Source organism: Suricata suricatta, chromosome 5, assembly GCF_006229205.1.
Source record: "Suricata suricatta isolate VVHF042 chromosome 5, meerkat_22Aug2017_6uvM2_HiC, whole genome shotgun sequence".
In the NCBI taxonomy this organism is placed as follows: domain Eukaryota; kingdom Metazoa; phylum Chordata; class Mammalia; order Carnivora; family Herpestidae; genus Suricata; species Suricata suricatta.
Window position 1 is genome coordinate 129,635,408 of NC_043704.1, and position 26,270 is coordinate 129,661,677.

At 36.2% G+C, this 26,270-nt stretch overlaps 1 protein-coding gene across 2 annotated transcripts in view; it reads left to right on the forward strand.

The window, feature by feature from the left end:
* The window catches only part of CAPN7 (calpain 7), a 41,618-nt gene extending 16,714 nt beyond the window's left edge, over positions 1-24,904 (forward strand). For both annotated transcript variants that reach the window (XM_029940311.1, XM_029940312.1), the window contains 14 exons: positions 632-717; positions 1,896-1,989; positions 3,244-3,390; positions 4,572-4,678; positions 5,571-5,691; positions 10,373-10,517; positions 10,645-10,744; positions 11,050-11,185; positions 11,716-11,791; positions 15,263-15,408; positions 16,195-16,257; positions 21,637-21,767; positions 23,624-23,716; positions 23,805-24,904. In XM_029940311.1, coding sequence (XP_029796171.1) covers positions 632-717; positions 1,896-1,989; positions 3,244-3,390; positions 4,572-4,678; positions 5,571-5,691; positions 10,373-10,517; positions 10,645-10,744; positions 11,050-11,185; positions 11,716-11,791; positions 15,263-15,408; positions 16,195-16,257; positions 21,637-21,767; positions 23,624-23,716; positions 23,805-23,949 — 1,590 coding nt within the window. In that variant the 3' untranslated portion in view covers positions 23,950-24,904. The remainder of the gene's footprint in view (positions 1-631; positions 718-1,895; positions 1,990-3,243; positions 3,391-4,571; positions 4,679-5,570; positions 5,692-10,372; positions 10,518-10,644; positions 10,745-11,049; positions 11,186-11,715; positions 11,792-15,262; positions 15,409-16,194; positions 16,258-21,636; positions 21,768-23,623; positions 23,717-23,804) is intronic.
* The last annotated feature ends 1,366 nt before the right edge of the window (positions 24,905-26,270 follow it).

A 26,270-nucleotide genomic window follows, 5' to 3' on the forward strand; every position in this document is an offset into this window, starting at 1 on the left:
GATAATATAAATGTTTTGAACAGTTACAGATTTTTATATAGACTCTATTTATCAATATGTTCAATATCAGAAAGTTGAGGATCTGAACATCACCTTTGATAAGAGAATATATATTTTTTAAAAAGGGAGATATTAGGCTTATTTAAAACACATTAGTGGAAGAACAACAGTATAGCTTTATTGCAAGCTTTATTTAATAAGTTTTGCATTGACATACAGATGCCTTCCAGTTGGTATAAAAACAGTGATCCTAAAATACTATGATTCAAGAATCTTTTCATGTGCATATTCACTTTAATTGGTTCATATAATAAACCATCTTTTTAAAAAAATTACCTTGAAATTATCACTAAAAACGTGTGGATTTGGTGAAGTGTGCTTTTAACCATGTAAGAAATATATCATTCATATGTATTCTAAATTAACTTTATAGAACCACTTTACCCAGTTTCTCTAGGATTTGTTTGAAGAAAATTTGTATGAGTTGGCAGCATGACATTTCTCTTTATTATTTTAGTATTCAAGCAACAGGATATTCTGTATAAAAAGTTGATGCTTAGGTGCAGTGCTTAAATAATGTTGAAGTTACATGAATGAATGAACTGATATATTAAAAAATTCTTATTAACAGACAATAGTATCAGATTGTTCCTTTGTGGCATCACTGGCTATCAGTGCAGCTTATGAAAGACGATTTAATAAGAAGTTGATTACCAGGTAAAATTTTGTGTTTGTCCCTTTAGCCCTTTTCATGTAATTGTCTCTTAACTAGAAATTAATAGCCTAGAAAGTGACGAAGGCATATATATCACTTAGAATATGCGACCCTGTATATTAAGCAGAAGATTTGTGAATGTGGAAAGATTTCTTACAGTAATCTAAGAACATATGCACATACGTTAAAAAAAAATATATGTATATATAAGTATATTTTGAAGTAAATGAAATTGGCAAATTGGTAAAGTAAAATATCATATTTATAATTATACCATATGGTAGTCGTTAGTCACATGTGAATATTGAACACTTGAAATGGGCTAGTCTGAATCAAAATGGATTGTTAAGTGTAAAATATATCAGATTTTTGAAAACTAAGCACAAAAAAATCTCAAATTTTTATAGTGATAACACATTGAAATAGTATTTTGGATATGTTCAGTTAAATAAGATATATTAAAATCTCACCTTTTAACTTAATATCCTACTGAAAAATATAAAATATTTCTGTTGGCTAGAACTGCTTTTGAATGTACTGAAGTGTTACTGAAACACTTTTTCTCTCGATTTTTAAAAATTTTATTAGCTTAAAACCATTCTTTGTAAAAATTAAGCATTATAATTTTTTCATACAACTTGTCCTGAGTGGTTTTTGTGTAAGTCCTGAGATTACAAAGAGGAATTAAATACAGACCTTAGTTTCCATCTATTTACCATCTTGGATAAGTAGATCATATGAGTAATTAACATGTAGTGTAAAAGAAAATTAATACTGATACAAGTGTCTTATTGGATAATTTTGTGTAACTTTCTTTGTCAGAGTTGTAGTTAAGTAGTTCTGGTTAATTGAAATGGTCTCTTCTTGAGCCAGTGGTAGACGATGATTTTAACTGGCTTAACATATATCTACTTAGTAGAAAATTTATTACAGTATATAATTAAAAGCTTAGTATTTTTCAGAGTATTGTAAAATTTATTCCCTATTGTACGATCTCATAAGATACTTTCTATGTATTAAATAAGCATGAAATTCTTTTTCTAGGCTTATTATAGAAAAATATTCTTGTTTATTTTTATAAAATTGCCAAGACATCTGTCTAAATAAAATATAATATCCTGCTTAGTAGTTTATATTGAATATTAACTTGGTATTTCAATATTTATTTTCCTTACAAAAGCATAATTTACCCTCAGAATAAGGATGGTGAGCCAGAATACAATCCATGTGGAAAGTATATGGTAAAACTTCACCTCAATGGTGTCCCAAGAAAGGTGAATAATGTCTCTCCCCCAATCTTTTCTCTCTTTCCCTTTCCCACCTTTGAATATTGAGTAGAATCATTAAGAAATGTTATTTGTGTAAAAATTTTTGAGATTTTGAGTCTGGTGTTATGCATATTACTACCAATAACATATATTAATATAAAAATCAGGAAAGTCATTTTAAAATTGGTTTTGGGAAATTTATGGGAAGTTTCAGAAAGTAACAATGAGCTAATGATTACTAATGCTTAAACTTTAATATGTGAAATACATACACGGTTTTAAACTACACTGCTTTCTTCAAGGACTGTGAACCTGTTGTGATGACCTGGCATTGTTGGGATTCTCTAGCTCTTGTCTACTCTGAGGTCTATGGATCAACATTAGCATTACCTGGGACCTTACTAGAACTGCAGAATTTTAGGCCTCACCTTGAACCTCCTGAATGAGAATCTACATTTAAACAGTCCTTACAGTCTGAAAAGCGGAGTTGTTCAAGTGGTTCAGTAATACTCAAATTTTGCTGTGTATAGAATTATGTGCAGGGCTTATTAAAACACAGATTGCTGGGCCCCACAGCCAGAGTTTTGGGTTCAGAAGTTGTGGATGGGGCCACAATTTGCATTTCTAACAAGTTCCCACCTGACACGGATGCTGCTTAGAACACCCTTTAAGAACTGCTGCTCTAGCTGATTACTTAAAATTCAAGCAAAATTATTGAGAATGGTTTTTCTGAACTGTTATCTTTAGCCCTTTGTTTAAAGAATCTTTGAAAATGTAGTTGCATGATTCTCATCAAAATTCTTACTATCCTTGTTTCCCAAATCACTTTATAACATGAAGTAGAAACTGTATTTGTGGTGATCTCTTCCCCTACTTAAGTATATATGTTTAGTCCTAATATTCTACTTTTATAACTGTACATGAGTCTTTTTGCAGGTTTAGGTTAAAATTACAGGTAGTAATATTGTTATTTACCTTAATAGTGAAGCCTTTTTGTAATTATTTTAGATATAATGTTCATTTCTAGAATGTGTAATAATTTTTATGGTAGATCCATTTAACCAGTCAGCTCAAAGGTTGTCACCTGACAGATTAGCCTGTAAAATTGAAGAAAGATGTAACATTTTATAATTGATCAGATTCTAGAAATCTGAAACTATTATTTTTATAATAGGCATATTGTGCCTTTTATTTCATCTGTATGAAAGATATTTTTTTCCTTGATAGAGATTTAAGGAAATTAATGTTCTCTTTCTCCAGGTGATAATTGATGATCAGTTACCCGTTGATCATAAGGGAGAGTTGCTCTGTTCTTACTCTAACAACAAAAGTGAATTATGGGTTTCTCTCATAGAAAAAGCATATATGAAGGTCATGGGAGGATATGATTTCCCAGGATCCAATTCAGTAAGTAGCAGGATGATCCAGATACAGACTTATGCTACCCAGTATGAATATTTTGAGAGATTATAGAGGATTTATTTGTTTAAAGGAAATTAAAACAAGATCAACCCTGAAAAATGTTGATCCAATTACCTTATTAGGGAAGTACTTATTTTCTTTTACAAGGATAGAGCATTGTAAAGATTCAGTATTCAGGGAAGCCCAAAATGTATGTGTCCTGTCATGTTGGGATACAAGACCAGTTAGATACAGTGTACCTTTCCAAAGAAGTCTCTCCGGATCAAAGGATGTGTCATATTGTCATCCTTACATATATATTTTTTTATTTGTAAATTCACGTTCAAGTTTTTTATTTTTTAATTTTTCCCAACCCTAACACTACTCAGCCTGTAAAAGAAGATGTGTGCCAGTGCCCTTTAGTTGTGTGAGGTAAACTGGGCTTAGATTAGTCATATTGGTATAACTTTGAATTATGGCACTAACTAGCCTGTAGCCTTACAGACAGTATGTAAGCATTCTAAGCCCCTTTGGTTGTCTGTAATATGAGGATAATACCCACCTCTCAGAGTTGTAAAGACTAAATGAAATGATGTATGCAAGTCATCCACTGTTCGTAGCTGGGCAGTGTCCCTGTCTGGTACAGGCCTCCTTCACTCTCTGGTTCTTGTAATGATGGGCAGAGAATGTATAGGTGATAGGTAAGTGCAGTTGGATGTTAAAATTTTTTTTCAGCCTACATGCTCAATTGCTCTGTCCTTCCAAAATTTTGTTTAGCTTTCTAATTCAGTGCTTTCTAATTTAGCCAGTGCAGCCTAGAGAATGAGAATATATGTAAAACATTAGAAAAGTGACTTCATAAGAACTCCCTAAGTGGTGAGTGACAATCACCCTCATTATTAAAGCAGCTTTTTCCTGTTACATGTTTTGATTTTTCATATTTACCAGTAAAAGAATTCTTGCATTCAGGGAAAGCAACAGATATTATAAGGAATAGTAAACTTGTGCTTAAATCCAGGTAGGGATTTGAGTTAAATAAGAAATTTATTGTGGTAGAAAACAGCTTACTACCCTCTATTCTGTCAACATCATTATACCAAATTAATGGGATTTAATAGCTACCCTCGGGATTTATTTAAGAGTTTGATAACAGTACAGACAGTCCTGAAAATGTGTTTATGTTACAGAATATTGATCTTCATGCACTGACTGGGTGGATACCAGAAAGGATAGCTATGCATTCAGATAGCCAAACTTTCAGCAAGGATAATTCTTTCAGAATGCTTTATCAAAGGTAAACCTTTTCTCCCTCTCTCTTTTTGTTTTCTTTTTTTTTTTTTTTTTGGTAGTAAAAGAGGCTATTTTAAAACTTACTGCCTTATTTATAGAAGAGATATTGCAGAGGAAGCAATATTGTTTAGAGAAATTGTGATTTTATTTATTTTGTTTTTGGTTTATTTGTTTACGTAATCTTGACACCCAACATGGGGCTCGAACTCAAAAACCCTGAGATCAAGAGTCGCATGTTCCACCAACAGCCAGCTAGGTTCTCTGGGAAGTTGTGTTTCTAAAATAGAGTTCACTCTATGTACTTGTGTCAGGCAGCCTTCAGTTGTCCTCAGTGACGGTTACAGTTAATCTGGATTATAAATAATCCCAAAACATTTGAATCTGGAATATGTCAATTTGGACAATTTATTTTGTACTTCCTAAGTACCTACAGTTGAGGAAAGGTGGAGGAAGAGAAGTCTGAGAATACATAAAGAGGAAGATAGCTTAAGCCTTAAAAGAATAATCCACATGTCGGAACTGGAAAATTGTCTGTCCAATAATACACATTCATCAGTGAAACTAGAAAACTTCAAAGATCTAACAAAATGTATTTCACACCTTAACTATTTGTAAATCATTTGAAAATTTAGCATTTACTTTCCTTCACTAATAAGTTTCTACCTGATAATTGACTAAAACTGGGGGAGAATGGGGCAGTATGATCATTTATCTGATACATTGTGAAAAAGAAGTGTACTTCTCATTCTATGAAGGGTGGCAGGAATAGCTCATTTTAGAAAAGATTTCAAATTTGTGGAAATTTTCATGTAAACCTTTAGACTAAAGGAAAGATAGTGTGATCAGAGGTTACAGAACTGTTCTCTTTAATTACTTGTCTGTTGTGATCATTCCAGATTTCACAAAGGGGACGTCCTCATCACCGCATCTACTGGGATGATGACGGAAGCTGAAGGAGAGAAGTGGGGTCTGGTTCCCACACACGCGTATGCTGTTTTGGATATTAGAGAGTTCAAGGTTTTGCTCTACATTTTTTCTTCCTTTCTCTTAATTGATAGTAAGATATTGCAAGGATCCCAAATAGTATAATAGACTTTTGAAAACTGACAAGTCAAAGTTTAGATGAAGTTTTAAAAGTCATTCTGCCTATATTACACTAAATAATTTGACCTCACCCTTGGAAATTATGAAATCAGAAGATGGGAAATGTGATGACAAGAACAGATATTGATGACAAAACAAATGCTGTATGCCTCTTTGTACTGTTCATAAAAGTAAAGGGTTGTGGCACATACACAGCCCTCAAGATTCCGGGCTGTATGCGGGGGTGGGGTCAGTCATATCATTAGGCTGTCGAGCATGGTAGACATTCAGTAAATATTTGTGAAAGCACAGAAAATAAGAGAATATCTGTGAATAAGAAACATTCCATTGGTTTTGCAAATGTTTCTCTTCCTAGCAGCCCTCACGTATTTCAGACCCTTGCCCTGTGCTCAGGTGTTGGAATAGTTGACTTCATTACTTCTCAGGTTATTGATTAGTTATTTTTAACTGAAAACTAGATCTGTTCCATGGGTTAGAAAATACAGAGATTATTACAGGAGGATTCATTTTCCCTGTTGTATAGGACCTGAGCTATGCAGTCACTGGAAAGTTTAACTAGCTGTGTGTTCCACTTTCCCCTGCTTAAACTTACAGAAGGAAATAGTTATTAATCAGCAATGACAGTGTTCCACTATGTATTAATTAGATTGATTTTCTTAGATGACACAGGGGATTATATGAATTATGAAGGCAATAGGGACCTTCTGCAACATTGTTTTTCAATTTATAGTCTAAAGGCTTTCTAAATCAGCCACTATTGTATCCTGAACCATACCGTATAGAATTGTGTATTCCTTTAAAAGTAGCATGAAAATTGATTACTTAAAGCCAAAAAGTAAAAAAGTATGTGAAATTGAATAAATTGAGAGGTTTGTGTTTTAGAAATGTGATTCTCCACAAACATCAGTCAAAATACTACGAATAACAGGTGCTGTTATATAGTACTTCGTGCATGTTATTTTATTGTTTTTTTTTTTAATGTTTATTTATTCTTGAGAGAGAGAGACATGAGCAGGGGAGGGACAGAGAGAAAATCCCAAGCAGGCTCTGTGCACTCAACCCAGAGCCCAGGATGTGGGGCTTGAACTCACGAACCATGAGATCATGACCTGAGCCCAAGTCAGTCGCTCAACTGACTGAGCCACTCAGGCACCCCTGTTATTTTATTGTTAAAACATCCTGATAGGTGATCAATAGTGAGGATGGCAAGATAATTAAATTTAGATAATGAAAGTCAATATGGAAGTTTAAGCTTGAATTTGAGGAAATTTTGTGAAGATTGGATCATTTACAAGGCTGTTGGTTCTGATTGTTCAGAGGAAACTAGACAAGTAACATGTTTATGAGAGAACTAGGCATCTGTGGTTTGACCTGAAAACAAAACATTTAAAAATTTGCTGAATGCCAGTAAAGAATTTCAGATAATAGTCTTTTTAAAAAGTAAGAAACGTTATTCACCTAGTATCCATTCCACATGGCAGTTATTCTGTAGAGATTAAGTCTTTTAGAGCATGTGTAAATGGAGTAAACTGTGGCCTCAAGACAGGTTTCTTCACTCTGTTGTCAGGTGTGCTTTTTTGCTAGTATCTTAATTCTGTGTAAATCCCTAATCAAAAGCAGTATTAACCAGCTTGAGCAGACATCTCACATTGTGGATTTTTTTTTTAATGTTTGTTTATTTTTGAGACAGAAACAAAGCATGAGTGGGGAGGGGCAGAGAGAGAGGGAGACAAAATCTGAAGCAGGCTCCAGACTGAGCTGTCAGCACAGAGCCCGATGCGGGGCTCAAACTCACAAACCATGAGATCACAACCTAAGCGGAAGTCAGATGCTTAACCGACTGAGCCACCCAGGCACCCTTCACCTTGTGGATTGATCCTGCTCTCGTTTTGCTTACATGAACTCTTTGTAGTCAGCGTTGATCTACTACACTGTAGTCAGTGTAGCCTTAGTGTTATCTAAAAGCTTCTTCATGTGTTAAAATTTATAGGGGTTTTCTCTAGTATCTCTGGTTATATATTTGATGAATTTCCTGGGTTCATCATTTTCGTGTTATTTTTGCTGTCTATATTTTGAGATTGTTCCTTAGTTCTGACTTGTATTTGAAAATATTTCCAGGGGCTCCTGGGTGGTTCAGTCAGTTAAACATCCAACTCACAGTCTCAGCTCAAATCACGATCTCACGGTTCGTGAATCTGTCAGCATACAGCCTGCTTGGAATTCTCTCTCCCTCTGTCTCTGCCCCTACTCCACTCATGCCCGTTCTTCCTCCCTCCCTCTCTCTTTCTCTCAAAATAAACTTAAAAAGAATAAAATTTCCAAAAATATTTCTCTCACTGATGCATTGATTTCTAGGATGTCTATTGGTCAGATAGACCTAATTTTAAACTAAAGCTACTATCATTTGTGAGTTTCTTCACTAAATAAGATTTTATTAACACTTCTGTGAAAATGTTATCCTTTTTGTCTCTTTTGTTTGAATTTTCTAAGATTTTCACTTTAGTCTCAGCAGTCCTTTGGGGTTTTTTTGTTTTTGTTTTTGTTTTTGTCTCCTCCTTAAGGTGATGTTCCACAGTCTGCTATGAAAACACATCTCAGTTTCAGGCTGCTGTCTCTAAGTGCAGCAAATCTCATGAAGGGATTTCTGAATCCATCCGAGTCTTAGTTTGCTGCCACCTGGAAATAACTTTGAAAATGGGAGGTTTCATCATAAACCAGATCCTTTTTTAGTCTAACATTTCTTCCCCTATTCAGGACCTCTGACTTGTAGGCTCTCTATCCAAACAAAATCTACAGCTTTATCTTAGTGTCCTTGAATGTCGGTGATTCCTCGGACCTGCCCCAGAAAAGCTTAGCAGCAATTTCCTCTCCTTTATATTCCTTTTTTAAGATGTGTTAAGAGTTCTGGGGCACTTGGGTGGCTTAGGTGGTTGAGCATCTGACTCTTGACTTATGGCTTGGGTCATGATTTCATGGTTTGTAGGACTGAGCCCTATGTCTGGCTCTGTACTACCAGTGCAGAGCCTGCTTGGGATTCTTTCTCTTCCTGGCTCTGCCCTTCCCCCCACCGGTACGCACACAGGCACACACGCGGGTGCCTGCTCGCTCTGTTTCTCCCCCGCCTCAAAAAAATAAACTTAAGAAAGTGATAGAGTTCTGAAATAAGGCACATTTTCTGCTTATGGAGAGCTAGGTTTAATGAAAAAACAGTAATAAATTAGAGTTAAATATCTGTATGGCAGGGGCAAGAGTGGACGAGTGGTAAGAAGAAATTGAGAAAAGGAATGGAATTTGAAGATTCCTGAGAGGAATGAGTCTTATTTCCAGAAATCATATCTATACCAGGGCATGATTTGCCACATTAAAAATAGAGAAATGTCTTTATCAAAAACCTCCCCCAAACAGTATGACTTCATTAGGAAATTAATACTATTCTATAATTTGACTACTGAAATAAGACAAATACTTCTCTAGATTTACAGGCTCTTTTGATTTTCTGAGTCCATGTAATCAGTTCTGTAGAAACACCCGGTATTTGTTAAGCACTTACCATAACCTTAACACTCTGTTTTATAAACTCAGTGGAGACTTTTGAAAGTCTCATTGGGGAGTCAAGGCTGGTACATTTGCTCAAGTAGGAAACCAGATACAATGGGAATTTATTTGTTTTAAACTAATATGGAATGTTAGCACTATATTGTTTAAAGAAGAGGTAGTATTTAAAAGAAGAAAATTACTAATTGCTAAATATTTTCCATATGTTACTTCATTTAATCCTCACAACAGCATTCTAGGAGACATTGTAATCTTTGTTTTATGTGTGAGTAGACAAATCCTCAAAGAGTAAGTGACCTCCCGCCCAAGGCCCATAAAACTAATAGAGCTGGCGTCTGGTCCCATTTCATTCTGATCCAAAGTCCGTGTTCTTTTCCTCTTCACTGAGAGACCGTAGTGGAGGAAAAAGCTAAGGACTTGACAGGATCTGAAGGGAGGTTGGTCACAAGGGATCAGAGAGGGCCTTCTGGGAAAAAGATACAGCATGGGTAAATCCCTTTGGAGGTAAAACTGAATAAGGATTATTTGTGGGAATTTTGAGAGGAAAGAGCCAAAGATACACGGCGTATGATTACTGGAAAATAAAATGGGGCCAGAACAGAGTAGGCTTTGAAAGGCTGGGAAATTCTTGATGCTCTAAGGCAGCACCATCCAAAAGAACGTCCTATTGTGATGGAAATGTTGAGTATCTGGGCTGTGCATTAACTGCTAGCTACACATGGTCCTTGAACAGTAGAAATGTAGCTTGTGTGACTAAGGAGCTGATTTGTACATTTAAAAAAATTTTAATTCCCACCTATGGTTAGTGACTACCACATGGACAGCAAAGCCCTCAGGAGTAGGTAGCCACTCACGGTTGTTTTTGTTTTGTTTTGTTTTTACCAGATGTGTGACCTAGTGAAAGTGTTGATTAAAGAATATTTCAAGTGGATTTGGAAGGAAAAGTTTTCAAAATGCATTCTCAGAAAATGCATGATATAACTAATAAAAATAGGGTAAAACTCTTTTTCAACTTTATCTTTCACTTTTTTTTTAATAGGGGCTGCGATTCATCCAACTGAAAAATCCTTGGAGTCATTTACGTTGGAAAGGAAGATACAGTGAAAATGATGTAAAAAACTGGACCCCAGAGTTACAAAAATATTTAAACTTTGATCCTCGAACAGCTCAGAAGATAGACAATGGTAAATATCTTTTTAATATTAATACCATTTGACCTTTAAATAACATGTTTTCATAATATGAAAGGTATGTAACTGAAGTCATTTATTATTAAGATATTTTATAAATTAACAGACATCTGATTTTCAGGAATATTTTGGATTTCATGGGATGATCTCTGCCAGTATTATGATGTGATTTATTTGAGTTGGAATCCAGGTCTTTTTAAAGAATCAACGTGTATTCACAGGTAACTTTTTTGCACGTTTCAGAATATGCTTTATGGTAGTCTCTACTTTTTTCACGTATAAGGATTCATTTATGAAGGATTAATTTATATATATTATATAAATTCTTTTTGTCATGCCCACAGATGACTGCCATGTAATAGTTACTTTGTGTATGTATTTGTTGGTTATGACAAAAAATTGTTAAACAATAAAACAAAATCCTAATAACTTAGTTGTATTAGAGACACAAAGCATTTAAAAATAGTGTTGTACTTTAGCTCAATGAGAAATTTAATTACTACTTTCTTTGTTGACTGTCTTTTAGTACTTGGGATGCTAAGCAAGGACCCGTGAAAGATGCCTACAGCCTGGCCAACAACCCCCAGTACAAACTGGAGGTGCAGTGTCCACAAGGGGGCGCTGCAGTTTGGGTTTTGCTCAGTAGACACATAACAGACAAGGTACTGATCCCTTATATATCCCGTACAGAAACTTTTTAGAAGTGTAATTAGATCAATGTGAACAGCATGTGTACTTTGGTCACCAGCCTGTTTCATTCATATAAGCAGCTTGAAAATAGCATTGTACTAGATAAATATTTTCCTTTAAAGATATTTATATACTTAACATCTTGTTCAGAAATCATCTTTGAAGAAAAATGGGAGTTTATGCTTTTCAGTGAGGGTTTTGAGGTTGATTATATATGCTTTTGGTCTTAAGAGTATTAACATTAAAATACTCTGAAGGGGGTTTGGAAGTGTTAAATCATGAGGCCTGATTCTGTAAAGGGTAACTACCATAATCTTAATAGCCTGAGAGTCTTATTTAATGTGATTACTTTATACAGTGTGGTCATCATTGAAATTCAATTCAGAAAAGCTTTTTGTATAGCACTAAGTAGCTGAAATGCTCTTAAAATTTGAATTTTATTCCCGCTTAAGAGGACTGTGAGCCCATTTTCCTAACTACATTGGATTCTTTGTACTTTCAGGATGATTTTGCAAATAATCGAGAATTTATCACAATGGTTGTATACAAGACTGATGGGAAAAAAGTTTATTACCCAGGTATGTTGAGTAGACGTACATTCAAACAAAGAAAATTCTATTTACCTGATTAATTTTAAAGTGACAAGCTTTATGTAGAAAAGATGCAGAAATAATAATGCTGATAGACTAATAATAACCATTCAAACAGTGAGGTGGTATTTACACTTCTGTGTTTTGTTTTTAATTTAGAGACCTCAGGAATTTGGGATTCCTATATTCTTGTATATTGTTGTTGGAGTTTTATTTTTAAAACTTAAATCATTTTCTCTGATCAAAAATTCTATGGTTTTCCATGGACTCCTAGATAAAATCTAAGCCCTTTAGCATCGTTTATAAGCCTTTTGATTTCTGACCTTAATCTTCCTGTCACCTTTTATCTCCTGCCGCAGCTGTACACACGGTACCCTCAGTGAGGTACTGGCTACTCTTGAACAGACCATGCTGTTTCCTCTCTTTTCATACAGTTTCTTCTCTTAAGTGTCTCTCTCCTTGGCCTCTACCCATTTATTCCTTTTACCCTAGGTTGTGTAGTAGACATGGCTAAGCTCCAGCTTATACGTTACATCTCTGATAACCTTTCTGCCAGGCAAAGTGAATCTTTCCCTCTGCAGGACTCCTGAGGCATTTAACATACTGTATGGAAACCGTTTGTCTTTCACATTTAAAAAAAAAGTTTATCACATATTAAATGATAGGAGCTGTTAGTTTATGTTCTTTTTGGAGAAACAGTTCTTTTGGAGAAAAATGCCAGGTAGTGATATGTGTGTAAAGAAATAAATAGGGTCATGTGTCAGTGACTGGCTGGTTGCTTTGGTTAGGTGGCCATGAAGGGCCTCTTTGAGAAAAGATAAGAGGAACCCTAAATGACAAAAAGGAATCAGTCATGTAAAGAAAGAGAGGGAAAAGCATTACAGGCAGAGGGAAGAACAAGTGCAAGGATGCTTAAATGAGAAAAAGATTGTTTTTTAGAAACAGAAAAAAGGCCAGTTAGGCCAAGGATGGTGTGATATCAAGAAGTCAGAAAGGTATGCAGGTTCAAGTTACATGATGTTCTGTAAGCCACAGCAAGGTTTGGATTCTGTTCTCAGTGTGATAGGAGATTTTTGGAGGGCCTTGATCAGGAGGATGACTTGATATAAAAATTTTTAAAGAACATTCTTTGTAGAATATATTGGAGGGGCAAAAAATGGAAGCAGAGAAACAAATTACCTGATTTTATATGAGAAATAAGGGTGGCTTGAACCTAGTATGGTAGGAGTAGAGTGAAGATGAAGATGAAGAGGAGTGGACAGATTTGGGTTTCAATAGGATTATCAGGACTTGAGTTGATGTAGGAGGCAAAGAGGAATCAAAATCGATTCCTCTCTTTTTGGCTTAATTCATAAAAAGCTGCTGTAACATTTACTGAAATGGGTAAGAGCTGGTGAGGGTGGGGAGGGACCAGTTACGTTGTGGAGTAAAATCAAAAGTAAATTTTGTGGTTTTGTTACATTCAAGATATCTTTTAGCAGTTGGATTTTGGGGAAGAGTTCTGGGATAGAGTTAGGATGATAGATACAGAATAAAGCAATCAGGGCTATGCAGATGATATTTGAAGATAGGCCTGTATACACTACCAAGGGAGAGAGTTGTTGGGACAGAGATGAACACTCAGGACCTGACCCTTGGATTCAGACATCTTAAGGTTGAACAGAGGAATGTTACTGCAAAAAATTAGAACAAAGTACCTGATGAAATAGAATAAAGTTTCACATGACCCAAGGGAAGATAAATATTTCATGAGGGAATGAGTGAGCAACTGCATCTTTTGCTATTTTAGAGGTCAGTAAGTTTAGTTAGAGAAGAAACAATTGGATGTAGTATCTTGGCAGTTGGTGGATAGCTGGACTTAGAAGCCCAATTCGTAGTGAACTGAAGAGAGACTGGGAGGTAAGGAAGCAATTGTTGACAGTTCTTTCAAAAAGGATGTGCAAAGAAATGGGCATTACAGGGGAAGATGAGATTGAAAGTGGTTTTGTTAAATCTTTAATCAAAGGAAAATGGTACTCGTCCCCATTACACTGTGAGGGTCCTGAGGCAGGCACGGATTCCTGTCAGTCAGTATCCCTACATATTCTGGAATGGGTAAGACATATAGTATGCCCCAGGATTAAAGTTAAACTAGTTAGATTTTCTATTTTTCACATGTTGGCCACTATACAACCAAAAAACCAAATACTGTGACTAGATGTTCTTAGCATTAAGATGTTGATATGGCTTTTGAATTTCAAAAAATATTTTTGTTACTCTTTGTTTGGATTCTTTTTTTTTAAATGATGCTCCCTCTTACGTATAATGATACTGCCTTTTCAAAAGAGTACTTTCTGGTTTATAATTTTATTTTTATCACAACATTCGGAAGAAAATTTACATTGGAAAAGGAAAAATACATTGTTCCTCATTTGGCAAAAGAGTAAACTGAGACATAGAAAGGATAAAAACCTTGTCCAAGATCACATGCCCTTTCTTTTTCTCTTCACCACGTAAGCATTAGAGGCTTGGCCTGTTTCAGATAGATAGTAAAATGTTTAGTTATTTCAGTAAATTACATTATAAATATCCAGTGTTCCTAAATAAGCTAAATGAAACAGCATTGATTTTAAATGACATGTAGTAAGTGACATGCATGAAATTTTACTGTATTGGCCTTGATTGATGAGATATCAGAATATTTCAGGTAACATTGTAATAGCAAAATTTGGAAATAATCTGTCAGATTGAATAGATGGGGTGTAAATAAGTCATATTCATATAATGGAATATCATATAGGCAGTTTTAAAAGGAATAAACCATATCTATATAGAACAGCATGCATCTTTAAAACATGTTGAGTGAAAATGAAAGCTTTAAAATAAGACATATGCTCTCCTTTTTTTAGGTATATTCCCACAGAAATAACATTCATTCATTCATTTTTAGGGATGTGTGGTGTTCATGTCTGAAAAGACCACTCATCTATCAGAGTGGAACAGAACAGGACTAAGGGTGGTGTCTAAAAGGGACTTTGTTTTACAAAGAATCTAGTATGACAAAAAATGTTAAATCAGTTACGAATTGCAGGAAATACATCTCTTGGTGGGAAGTATATTTTTATATACTTCTTTAGATCTTAAAACATTTCCTCAAAGGAAAAAAAAAGCCAATCTTGACTTTAAAATCCCTTATTAGAGAAAAATGCAACATAGGGTTTACTAGGGATTATTTTATACCTCACTGAATGTATTCCAAAAGATTCCTTTTACTTACTAGAAATTATTTAAAGTTTTAAACTGTTTAATTATAAAGTTTTAAATTGAAATTTAAACTCTTTAGTACCATATTTTAAAGATAGAATCAATTAAGGGGGGATGTCCATCCATTTAATTTTTTTCCTATCATGAATTATAAAACTTAAATTTAAAAACTACAGAAACTAAAGTGTCCTTTTCTGTAAACCTACTTATTTGTAGGTGACCCACCTCCATACATTGATGGCATTCGAATTAACAGCCCTCATTATTTGACTAAGATAAAGCTGACCACGCCTGGGACCCATACCTTTACATTAGTGGTTTCTCAGTATGAAAAACAGAATACAATCCATTACACTGTCCGGGTGAGTAAACCAACATACAATGACAGAACACGATAATAAAACGTACATGATATGCTCGGCTTCATAAGTGGGATTAGCTCTAGAAAAACGTTATATCTGGAAATTGTCCTCCATAAATGTGTGTGTTTATCTGTGTATCAGTTCAGTATTAAATTATGGTGCTTCCTGCAGAAAGTAATGCTTTTGAAAAGTAATGTTTTTATTTTGAATGACCATTTTAGTTTGCAGAATAATAGTTTAGTCCTGAGGTAATGTGTATGTTGGATTAATAAATTCTGTTTCAGAGCAAGCAGTTAAGAACTTCTTTAGCCTCTGTAATACTTTCATTGACTTAAAAAACACGACTTTGAACTTTAGTGAAAGGGAGTCAATTGCTTATAAACATCCTGTTCTCCAGGAGCTGGAAAGGTGGTTGTACCTTTGCTCTGCAGAGGCTTTTTCCTGATACATCAGTAAGGGAGCTCAGTTTGCATGGATTTTTAGTGATGAAAGGGACACTGGGGAGCTGCCTCCACCCCTTTATTCTTCAGATGCACAAACCAAGGCCCAGGGAAATTGCCCTGAGTTACACACACAGAAAGCCAGGACAAGAACCCCAGCTGCTCAGTCCCCAGTTCATTAAACCTGACTTGCTAACTAGGCTGTGTATGTGACTTTTATGTATGCCAACTAATTTTTCAGTCTTCCAATATATTCTTATCACTTTGGTATTTTTATAAGTATATACTTTATCGGTACAAATTTTTTTAAATTTATTTTTTCAATCAATTTTTTTTTTAAATATAGGTATATTCAGCCTGCAGCTTTACTTTTTCAAAGATTCCATCACCATACACTTTATCAAAACAGGTAAGAGAATTCTTTCTCTGGGTCATAATCTCAGAAAAATCTTAGAATTCCCTTGCCTTTTTCTCCTTTTCTCACTATTTAGCATTTAAACATTTAACAATTAAACATTCTGGACTTGATAGTAACACAAGGGAAATGTAAGTGGCCTGCAGTTTGGGTCGGAATACAAGATCTTCATGAACAACATTTAGTGATTCTGTGGGAAGAACTAAAGTTCAAAGAATGATTTTGCAAACTGGTCATTAGGGAAGGGTTCATCATGGAGATGAACCTTTCAAGTAGAATTTGAGACTGGTTTTGTAGGGTATGCTAGATGTGTAAGGGAAGAATTGAAGAATTCTTGACTTCTTGGTCAAATACTAATTGACCAAATATGTTTGGGATTATTTTGATAACTATAGCATTATGGTATAGCTTGAAATCAGGAAGTTTGATATCTCCTGCTTTGTTTTGGGATTTCTTTGGCTACTCAGGGTCTTTTGTGGTTTCATGTAAATTTTAGGAGTGTTTCTTGTATTTAAAAAAAATATCTAGGAGCACCTGGGTGGCTCAGTCGGTTAAGTCTCCGACTTCGGCTCAGGTCAGATCTCATGTTCGTGGGTTCGAGCCCTGCGTCGGGCTCTGTGCTGGCAGCTAGCTCAGAGCCTGGAGCCTGCTTCCAGTTCTGTGTCTCCTTCTCTCTCTGCCCCTCCCCCTCTGTGCTCTGTCTCTCTCTGTATCAAAAATAAATAAAAACATTAAAAAAAATTTTTTTTAAATCTAATTAAGAGGCCTGATAGGGATTGCACTGAATTTTTAGATGGCTTTTGGTGGTATTGACATTTTAACAATATTCTTTCAGTTCATGAACATAGGATATCTTTCCATTTATTGTGTCATCTCTAATTTCTTTTATTAGATAGAATGTAAGTTTTCAGATTAGAGCTCTTTCCTCCTTAAATTTATTCCTAAGGATTGTATTGTTTTTGATGTTACTGTAAATGGGATTAGTTTCTTTTTCAGAAAATTCAGTAACAGAAATGCTACTGATAATTCTGTTATGTTAATTTTGTATCCTGCAGCTTTACTGAATTTGTTGATTGGATCTAGTAGGTTTTTGGTTGAATCTTTAGGGTTTTCTATATATAAAATGTCATCTGCAAATAGAGGCAATTTAACCTCTTTCTTTCCAATTCTAATACTTTCTTTTTCTTGCTCAATTGCTCTAGCTAGGACTTCCAGAATTATATTGAATGGGAGTGGTAGGAGTGGACATCCTTTTCTCGTTCCTGATCTTAGCGGAGAAGCTTTCAGTTTTCCACCATTGAGTATGGTGTTAATTGTGAGCTTGTCACATATGGCTTTTATTATGTTGAGATATGTTCCATCTATGGCTCATTTCTTAGGGAAGAGTTTATATCATGAATGGATGTTGAATTTTATCAAATGCTTTTTCTGCACCTGTTGAGATGATTAGAAGATTCTTTTGTGCTATTATGACATACTATATTGACTGATTAGCATATTCTGAACCATCCTTGTATCCCTAGGAATAAATCCCACTTAATTGTGGTGAATGATCCTTTTAATGTGCAGTGAAATTCAATTTGCTAAAATTTTGTTGAAAATGTTTTTATCTGAGAGCTCCTGGGTGGTCAGTCATGATCTATTAATCTTGGCTCAGGTCCTGATCTCACAAGTTCATGAGTCTGAGCCCCCTGTCAGGCTCTGTGCTGGCAGCATGGAGCCTGCTTTGGATTTTCTCTCTTCCTCTCTCTCTACCCCTCCTCTACTTGTGCTCTCTCAAAAAAAACAAAAACGTTTATATCTGTACTCATCAGGGATCTGTTGGCCTGTAGATTTCTTTTCCAGTAGTGTCCTTTTCTCTTGCTAGTATCCCGATAATGCTGGCCTCATGCAATGAGTTTGGGAGTGCTCTCTCTCTCTCTGATTTTTTTTGGAAGAGCTTGAGAAGGATTGATGTTAATTCTTCTTTACATGTTTGGTAAAATTCACCAGTGAAGTCATCTGGTCATTGGGCTTTAGTTTACAGATTTAATCTCCTTACTAGTAGTTGGTCTATTCAGATTTTTCCATTTCTTCTAGATTGTCTAGTTTGTAACCATATAGGTGTCCTCTTTGAATTTCTTTGTTATCAGTTGTAATGTAGCCTTTTTCATTTATAATTTTATTGATTTGGGTCCTTTTTTTTCTTGCTTAGTCAAGGGTTTGTCATTTTATCTTTTCAAGAACCAACTCTGTTCATTTTTTTTTTCTGTTCTCTGTTTCATTTATTTCTGCTCTGATCTTTATTTCCTTGCTTCTGCTAACTTTGGGCTCAGCTTATTCTTTCTCTAGTTCCTTAGGCAGAGAGTAAGGTTATTTGGGATCTTCCTTGCTGCTGCATTTTTTTAAGGTTTATTTGAGAGAGAGGAAGAATGCATGAGCTTGGGAGCAGCAGAAAGAGAGAGAGAGAATCCCAAGCAGGTTCCACACTGTCAGTGCAGAGCCTGATGGACTTGATCCCACTAACAGATCATGACCCTAGCCAAAATCAAGAGTCAGGTGCTCAACTGACTGAGCCACCCAGCCTCCCCATTCTGTGTCTTTTAATTGGAAAATTTAATGCTTATGTTTACAGTAATTATTGATAGGTAGAGACTTACTATTGCCATTTTCTTGATTTCTGGTTGCTTTATAGATCCATTCTTCCTTGTTTCTTACCCTGTTGTCTTTGTGTTTTGAAGTCTTTTGGTATATAATAAGTATGCTTTGACTTCTTTATTGGGTTCTTTTGTGTAATTACTACAGGATTTTTCCTATTACCATGAGGCATACATAAAGTATCTTAAGCTTAGAATACTCTATTTTAAAATAATGACTTAATAACCTCAGTGGAATTCATAAGTTTTATACTTCTCCTCCCTTTCAGATTTTAGGTTATTGCAGTTACAGTTTATATGATTTTTTAATATTGCATAATTAATAACAGATTTTTACTACATTTGGATTTTGCCTTTTAAACTGCAGTTGTAAATGAATTATCCATCAACTATTACCATATTCCAGACTCTGTGACTGTATATTTACCATTACCAGTGAGATTTACACTATTTTTTATGGTATTAGCATTTTTTTTATCTCACTTCAAGAAACTCCCTCTAGCATTTCTTATAAGGCAGATCTAGGGGTAATGAAGTCCCTCAGCTTTTTTTTTGTTTAGGAAACCCTTTATCCCTCCATTTCTAAAGGATAGCTTCACCAGGTATAGAATTTTTGGTTGATTGCTACCTCCTTTTAGTATTTGGAGTAGGTCATCCTGTTCTGTCCTAGCCTGAAAAGTGTTGAGAAATATGCCAGTAATCTTATAAGAGGTCCTTGTATGTAACTTCTCTATTTTCATTTGCTGCTCTTAAAACTGTCTTTGACTTTTGACAGTTTAATTAATAAGGTGTTTGGTGTAGCCTAGTTTGGGTTCATCTGTTTGGAGTCCTTGGACCCCATGGACCTTGATATTCCTCTCTGCCCCCCCAGGATTTGGGAAGGTTTTGCTTTAAATATACTTTCTCTTCTCTTTCTAGAATTTATGTAATGCAAATATTGTTTCTTTTCATTGTGTCCTATAATTCCTAATGGCTTTCTTCACTCTTTCTCATTTTTTCTCTTTGTTCCTCTGGGTAGTTTCCAGTGTCCTATGCTCTAGATCATTCTTCCTTCAGCACTATTGAGTCTGCCTTTGAAACTCTCTATTGATTTCTACAATTACTGTATTTTTCAACTCTAGGATTTGTTTGGGTGCTTTTTTTTTTGAATGATTGCGATTTCCTTATCAAAATTTTGTTCTTGCATTGTTTTCTCATAGTTCATTGAACTTCTTAAAGATTATTCTCCATTCTTTGACAGTTCATAGATTTCCATTTTCTTAGGATTATTGGTGCATTATTTTTTTTAGTGAGGTCATATTTTCCCATTTTGTGATGCTTGGTTTTTATGTTTGTGAATCTTCACATTTGAGTAATCAGGCTCTTCTAGCAGACTTTTACAGCTTTGCTTGGGCAGGGACAGTTTTCCACCTATTAGCTTAGTTTGGGTTTCTGGGTGTGTCTGCTGGTATTGTCCTTGGGCAGATTGGGGCCCACCATGGTGGTCTGTTTTTAGGCAAGGCATCTGTTAGAACTCTGAGGACAGGGTAGGACTGCTGGCCTGGTCCCTACACAGATGAGGCTGTGGAACCGGCTGCAGAGCTGCCTAGATCTCTGGTCAGGTTTACTTACTACCTGGGATGCCTGTAATCAGAAGATTTTAACAGCACTGAATTCATTTCCCTGCTTTGGCTGGGCAAAAGGACAAGACCAGGCATTGTGCAGCTCATCATGTGGAGACCCAGTCAGGCCAGAAGGTGCACTGAATTCCCTAGACCAGAGAGGCCACCAGTTTTGCTTTGCAAACAAGCTGTGCTTCGTTCAGGCGCCACTGAGCGCAGGGGTGTTGGGTTAGGCAGCTTCCCTTGTGCTCTGATTACACTCCCTAGTTAGACAGCCTGAAGGTTGTAGTCAGCGATGATGCCTAGACTCTGCCGGCATCTTAACACAAGCCAACCTCTACACCATGTGCCACAACCAGACCAGGCTGCTGGCTCTGCTTTCACCACTATCAGTTCTGCCTACCACTTGGCTCAAGCGCCAGTGGAGTGCACACGGCATCCAGTAGTTGTTAGCAGCCCTGCGATCAGATCGGGTTGCAAGGCATTGTCTACAGCAGTTGGAGCTGTGACTCAGCTCCTTGCATGGGTATGGGCAAACCAGGCTGTAGGGCTGGCAAAACTCATTTGAGCATCCAAATCAGGCAGATCTGCACCCCGCCAAGTTCCCTGGTCACAGTGTGCCCCGGACTTGGTTCTGGAGATGGGCAGATTACTACTTGGACACTGCAGGTACGAATTCCGTCTGCCAAGGTCCGTGTGCTGGTTTTTGCAAGCTCCACCCCCTCGTCTGCCACAGATTGCCCTGCCATCCTCATGGTGCAAGATCAGAGTAGGGGCTTCTGCAGAGCAATCCACAGTGCTGGGGGACACTGGAGGGCTCGGAGACTCCGGCAGACCAGTCCACATGGCGCTGTGCTGGCCTGGAGACGGTGGGCTTCTCCTAGGTCTATTTCTCTTCGTCTTCTAAGGCGTCTGTCCTGGTGTCTGTGGCACAGGGGGGTGCTGCAGCCTCACCCCCATGTTAGGATTCTTTCGGTGGTGCCCTGTTCTTGAATAGCTATTAGTTGTCCTTATGAGGGGGAGCAAAGTAGGTGGAATCTTTATTGCCATCTTGGCAACATCATTCCCTGTCTAGTCTGTAAAGTAGAATTGGAGAACGAGAGGTTTGTATTAATACAAAAACTTTGTTTTATTAGATTAATGGAAAGTGGAGTGGTCAGAGTGCTGGAGGATGTGGAAATTTCCAGGAAACTCACAAAAATAACCCCATCTACCAGTTCCATATAGAAAAGACCGGGCCGTTACTCATTGAGCTAAGAGGACCGAGGTTTGTGATTAAGTAACCTTCTTAAATTAATGTCTTCTTAAAAATGAGTTTAGTGGGACACAGTAGGGTTCTGAAACAAACCTATGCATAAATAGACACTTGATTAATGAAAAAGATGGCATTGCAGAGGAGTGGGGAAAGGATGGTCTGTTTACTAAAGGGCTGAAATAATCTGAGTATCCGTGTGCCAAAAAGGTTAGCTTTCTCGCATCAAATCTATCTTAATGACTACAGGATAAAAAAAATTTCTTAACCAAGACACAAAGAGCACATAGAAAGATTTATAAATATGCCACATTCGTAAAAAAATAAAAACTCGAATTGGCATGACATAAGAGGAACGGTCCCAAATGGGTAATAAACCATGACAAGAGCCAACCATTTGTAACAAGCCAAGTGTTCATCGGGGCACCGAAGACTGTAAAATAGTCCTAGAGTTTTGCATGACAATGAAGATAAATCACAGCTCCCCACAACATGATGGCGAAGTCTTAAAAAACAATGCCGAGCAGAAGCCACACAAAACAGAATGTCAGCTGTTTGAGTTCACTTCAGTGAAGTCAGGAGCAGGCAAAACGAAACTATTATTTAAAGATGCACACTTAGGTAATCAGACTGTGTAAAAGTAAGAAAGGAGGGGGTTGGAGATTGGGTGAACTAGGTGAAGGGGCACAAACTTCCAGTTATATATAAGTCAGAAGGATGAAAAGTACAACAATAGAGAATACAGTCAGTAATGTTACATGTGGTGACTACAGTTAACCCTGGTGAGCATGAAATTGATACAGCATTACTTATAAAGAAAAGTATAGTTGATGTATATACATAAAAGGCAAGAAAGTGTTCCGTGTTAGCTTTGTGGGGGCGGGCTCTGTAATGGGAAAGAGCGTTCAGGGACGTCTGTGGTGCTCAGAGGGTTGCACGGACCCCTGTGTGTGCGTGTTCATTTACTGGTTACTTAGGCTATTCTGTGTCCACGGTGTTCTGTTTTTCACCTTAAAAAGGTTCAAAACACAATAAAAATAGTACTTATTTCTAAATAAAACTAGACTTAATTTTTTTTCCTCCTTACAAATGATTTAAAAGACTCAAGCTATTTGTATTTAATTTATTGATAAACAATGTATTTTTTCCTTTGCCCATTCACATCTTTTGCCAGTTTTTCTCTTGGAATTGTCAGGTTTTTCGTAATTGTAAGCATGAATAAGGATGTGTATCACATATTTGCAAGTATTTTCCCAATTTTTTTTTTTTTTTTTTTGCATAGAGAAAAATTTTCATTTTAAAGTAATCCAACCTGTCTCTTCTGGCTTATTTTGCTATGGGCAGGAAATCTCACCCCAATATCAAATATTTACCATGTTTTTCTAGTTCTTTTATGGTTTACTGTTAACATCTACATAGAATGTATATTTGGTGTGACTATAATTTGACAGGTGTTTTCCCTCTCAATTTGTCATCTCATCACCATCTAAATAATCCTTCCTGTCTCTACTGATTTGGAATTTCATGTCTATCATATGCTTATTACGTTTGTAAATTTAGGTTTTATTTCAGGGCTTTCTCTTCCACTTTTTCTGCATACAAAGACAATATTTTATCATTGAAATTTAATAGTATTCTCTTGAAAGCCTATGGTAAAAAGTTTCTTCTAAAGTAAGTTTAGTATTAATATCCATAGCTTCAGTTTACAAATATAAATGGTATTTTGTATAATTAAGAGTAAAAATAGTATGCATTTCAGAGTGATTTCCTCCTCCTAAAGCTTTAGAAAGCATGTGCTTGATTTAATATATATTTTTAGGTTATGTATTTGATACCACTTAATAACAGTAATTGGGTTTTGTTGTTGTCAGGCAATACAGTGTTGGATTTGAGGTTGTAACAGTTTCCGTGGTGGGAGATCCTGGTCCCCATGGCTTTCAGAGGAAATCTAGTGGTGACTATAGGTAACGTTGGCATTTTGATTGCTTCTAATTTGTATAGAAGATAATGCCACAGAAAGTAAAACTTAGTTCTCGTTTTCCTTGCATATAGGTGTGGGTTTTGCTACCTGGAATTAGAAAATATACCTGCTGGGATCTACAATATCATTCCTAGTACTTTTTTGCCTAAACAAGAAGGACCTTTTTTCTTGGACTTCAATAGTGTTATCCCCATCAAGACAACACAACTTCAATGATGCAGATTTCAGCATTTACTGGATTTTTTACTTACCAAATATCAATTCTTCAAATGAGGACAGAATCCTCAGAACGGAATTAAATCTCTAAAAATGTCACAGTGGAATCTGGTGCTTGGGTCACAGTGTTTAGGATTGTATATAGTCAGAATTACCCTAAATCGCTTAGCAGTCCTAGTTCCGTGGTTGTGTGTGTATAGGGAGCTGGTTTGCATTGAGGGGCCACATCCTATAAAAGCACGTGCTGATGAGTAAAGGTTAGACTCGGCGCTGTGAGATGCCTTTGCTGAAAGAGCTGTGAGCAAACAGGAGGGACAGGACGTATCCACTCACGTGGTGGGACGGTAGGCTGACACAGAATTCTGAAGTGTTTATATTCGTCTTCTGGCACAGAGCACGTCGTACGTTCAACTTGCTTGTGTTGTGATTCTACATCTTGGGCAACTAATTACCAAATGAATCATGTCGCCATAACAGATTTTAATTCTGCATTATGACTTCCATTGTTTGTGGCCCAGATGTTACGAAAGAATAAAGCTTTAAGAAATATTTTAACTTCGTTAACAATGAAGGTTACTGACTTAGGTACCTGTCTTCCATTAATTCATGTGAAGAGAACTGAGATAAATTCAATATTGGAATGCGTATTTCTTATCAGGCTGACTGAAGGTAGTAATCTTTAAAATTGTTCTTATGGTGACATTGAAGAAAATACAATTGACAATTTAATATATGGTAATTGAGGTTGCATTTGGAGCAACTGCCAAGGTACTACTGCCATGTATGAATTCCCAGTTTACAGAAAAACCCATCAGGAGCAGAATGATGCTCACAAGATTTTAGACATCTGAAAATAACATGGAAGTTTTCATGGTCTCTGCTTTATAATGATCACAACTTATTTTGTATTTTACTTCCTTTAACTGAAATAAAATCTTTATACTTATGGAAACTGCATAGTTTAACCTAGAGAAATTACTAAAGGACTTCATCTAGTATGTTCCATCTAAATGAAAGTTCATGCTTCAACAAATTTCATATTCAGCACAGTGATTCCACTTTTGGTAACTATTTTGTGCTTTCAATCTTAGGTGGGTTAATTTTCTGTAGCTCTTTAAATAAAAATTTATAGCATGCAGTATATTTTAAACACGATTGCAACCTTTTACATTCAGTACAGTAAATCTTTGGTTTGGGAGCATAATTCATTCTGGAAACATGCTTATAATCCAAAGCATTGTACATCAAAGTGAATTTCCCCATAAGAAATAATGGAAACTCAGGTGATTCATTCCACAACCCAAAAACAGTCCTATAAAAATGATTAATATAGTATAAAATAATGAAATACCAAATATAAAGAAAAAAATCTGCACTTACCTTTGCCATCTGTGTGCCTGGTGTGACGGAGACCAGGGGTGGTGATTGTGTAGGACGACTTTCACTGTGATGGAATCCCGGCTATCTCTTGGTTCAATGGACTCTCTCTTCTTTTTGTGCAACAAGAAACGCATCTAATGACACTTGCTTTTGCCTCCTTTTGAGGATTTCATGGAAACGTGCCTTTTCGTTCAACAGATTCATCGCTCACACTGCTATGGTCCTATTCAAGTGGTGCTTTTCTAAAAAATTTTGCAGTTTCCACGTTTTACATCCTTAATCTCATTTAAAGTGAGGGATTCCTCTTTTTCTATTCCTCAGCAGACAAGCAGCAGACAAAAACTTATAAAATCTTGCAATTTTGGCCACTCACATACCTTGTTCGTACTTCTCGATGACTTCTTCCACCATAATCATCTCCTCCTCCTCACCGCTTTTCTTTCCAACCTTTTCCTACATGGGAGCCATTATATACACTTGCATGGATGTTGACTACAGTATTTATAATCTCTTGTATTTAACGTAACTGGCAATAAGGTAACGAGGAAAGAGTCTATATCTGCAGGAAGCCTGACCTAGAATGAAGCAAAGCATTCCTAAGCTTACTCTTCTATGGAAAAGCAAAGGACTGCCTGTAGGTACTTTGAAGTGACAAAAAATAACACCAGTGCCAGTTGTGGGCACCTCCCAACACTCTGAAAAGTCACTGATTTCTGCCAAACACATGCCTGAGACAGCATCTGAGCATGGAAGACTGTCCCCCACAATCCCACAGAGAGACCCACCACTGGCCCAGTTGTTGTGACATTTGGCATCACATAACTACTACTGCAAGACGTCGCTCATTTATCAAGTTAAAATTAGAAATGTTTGCTCGTCTTGCAGAACATTAACAGAACAACTTACTCACAATCCAAAGTTTTACTGTATATTGTACAGAG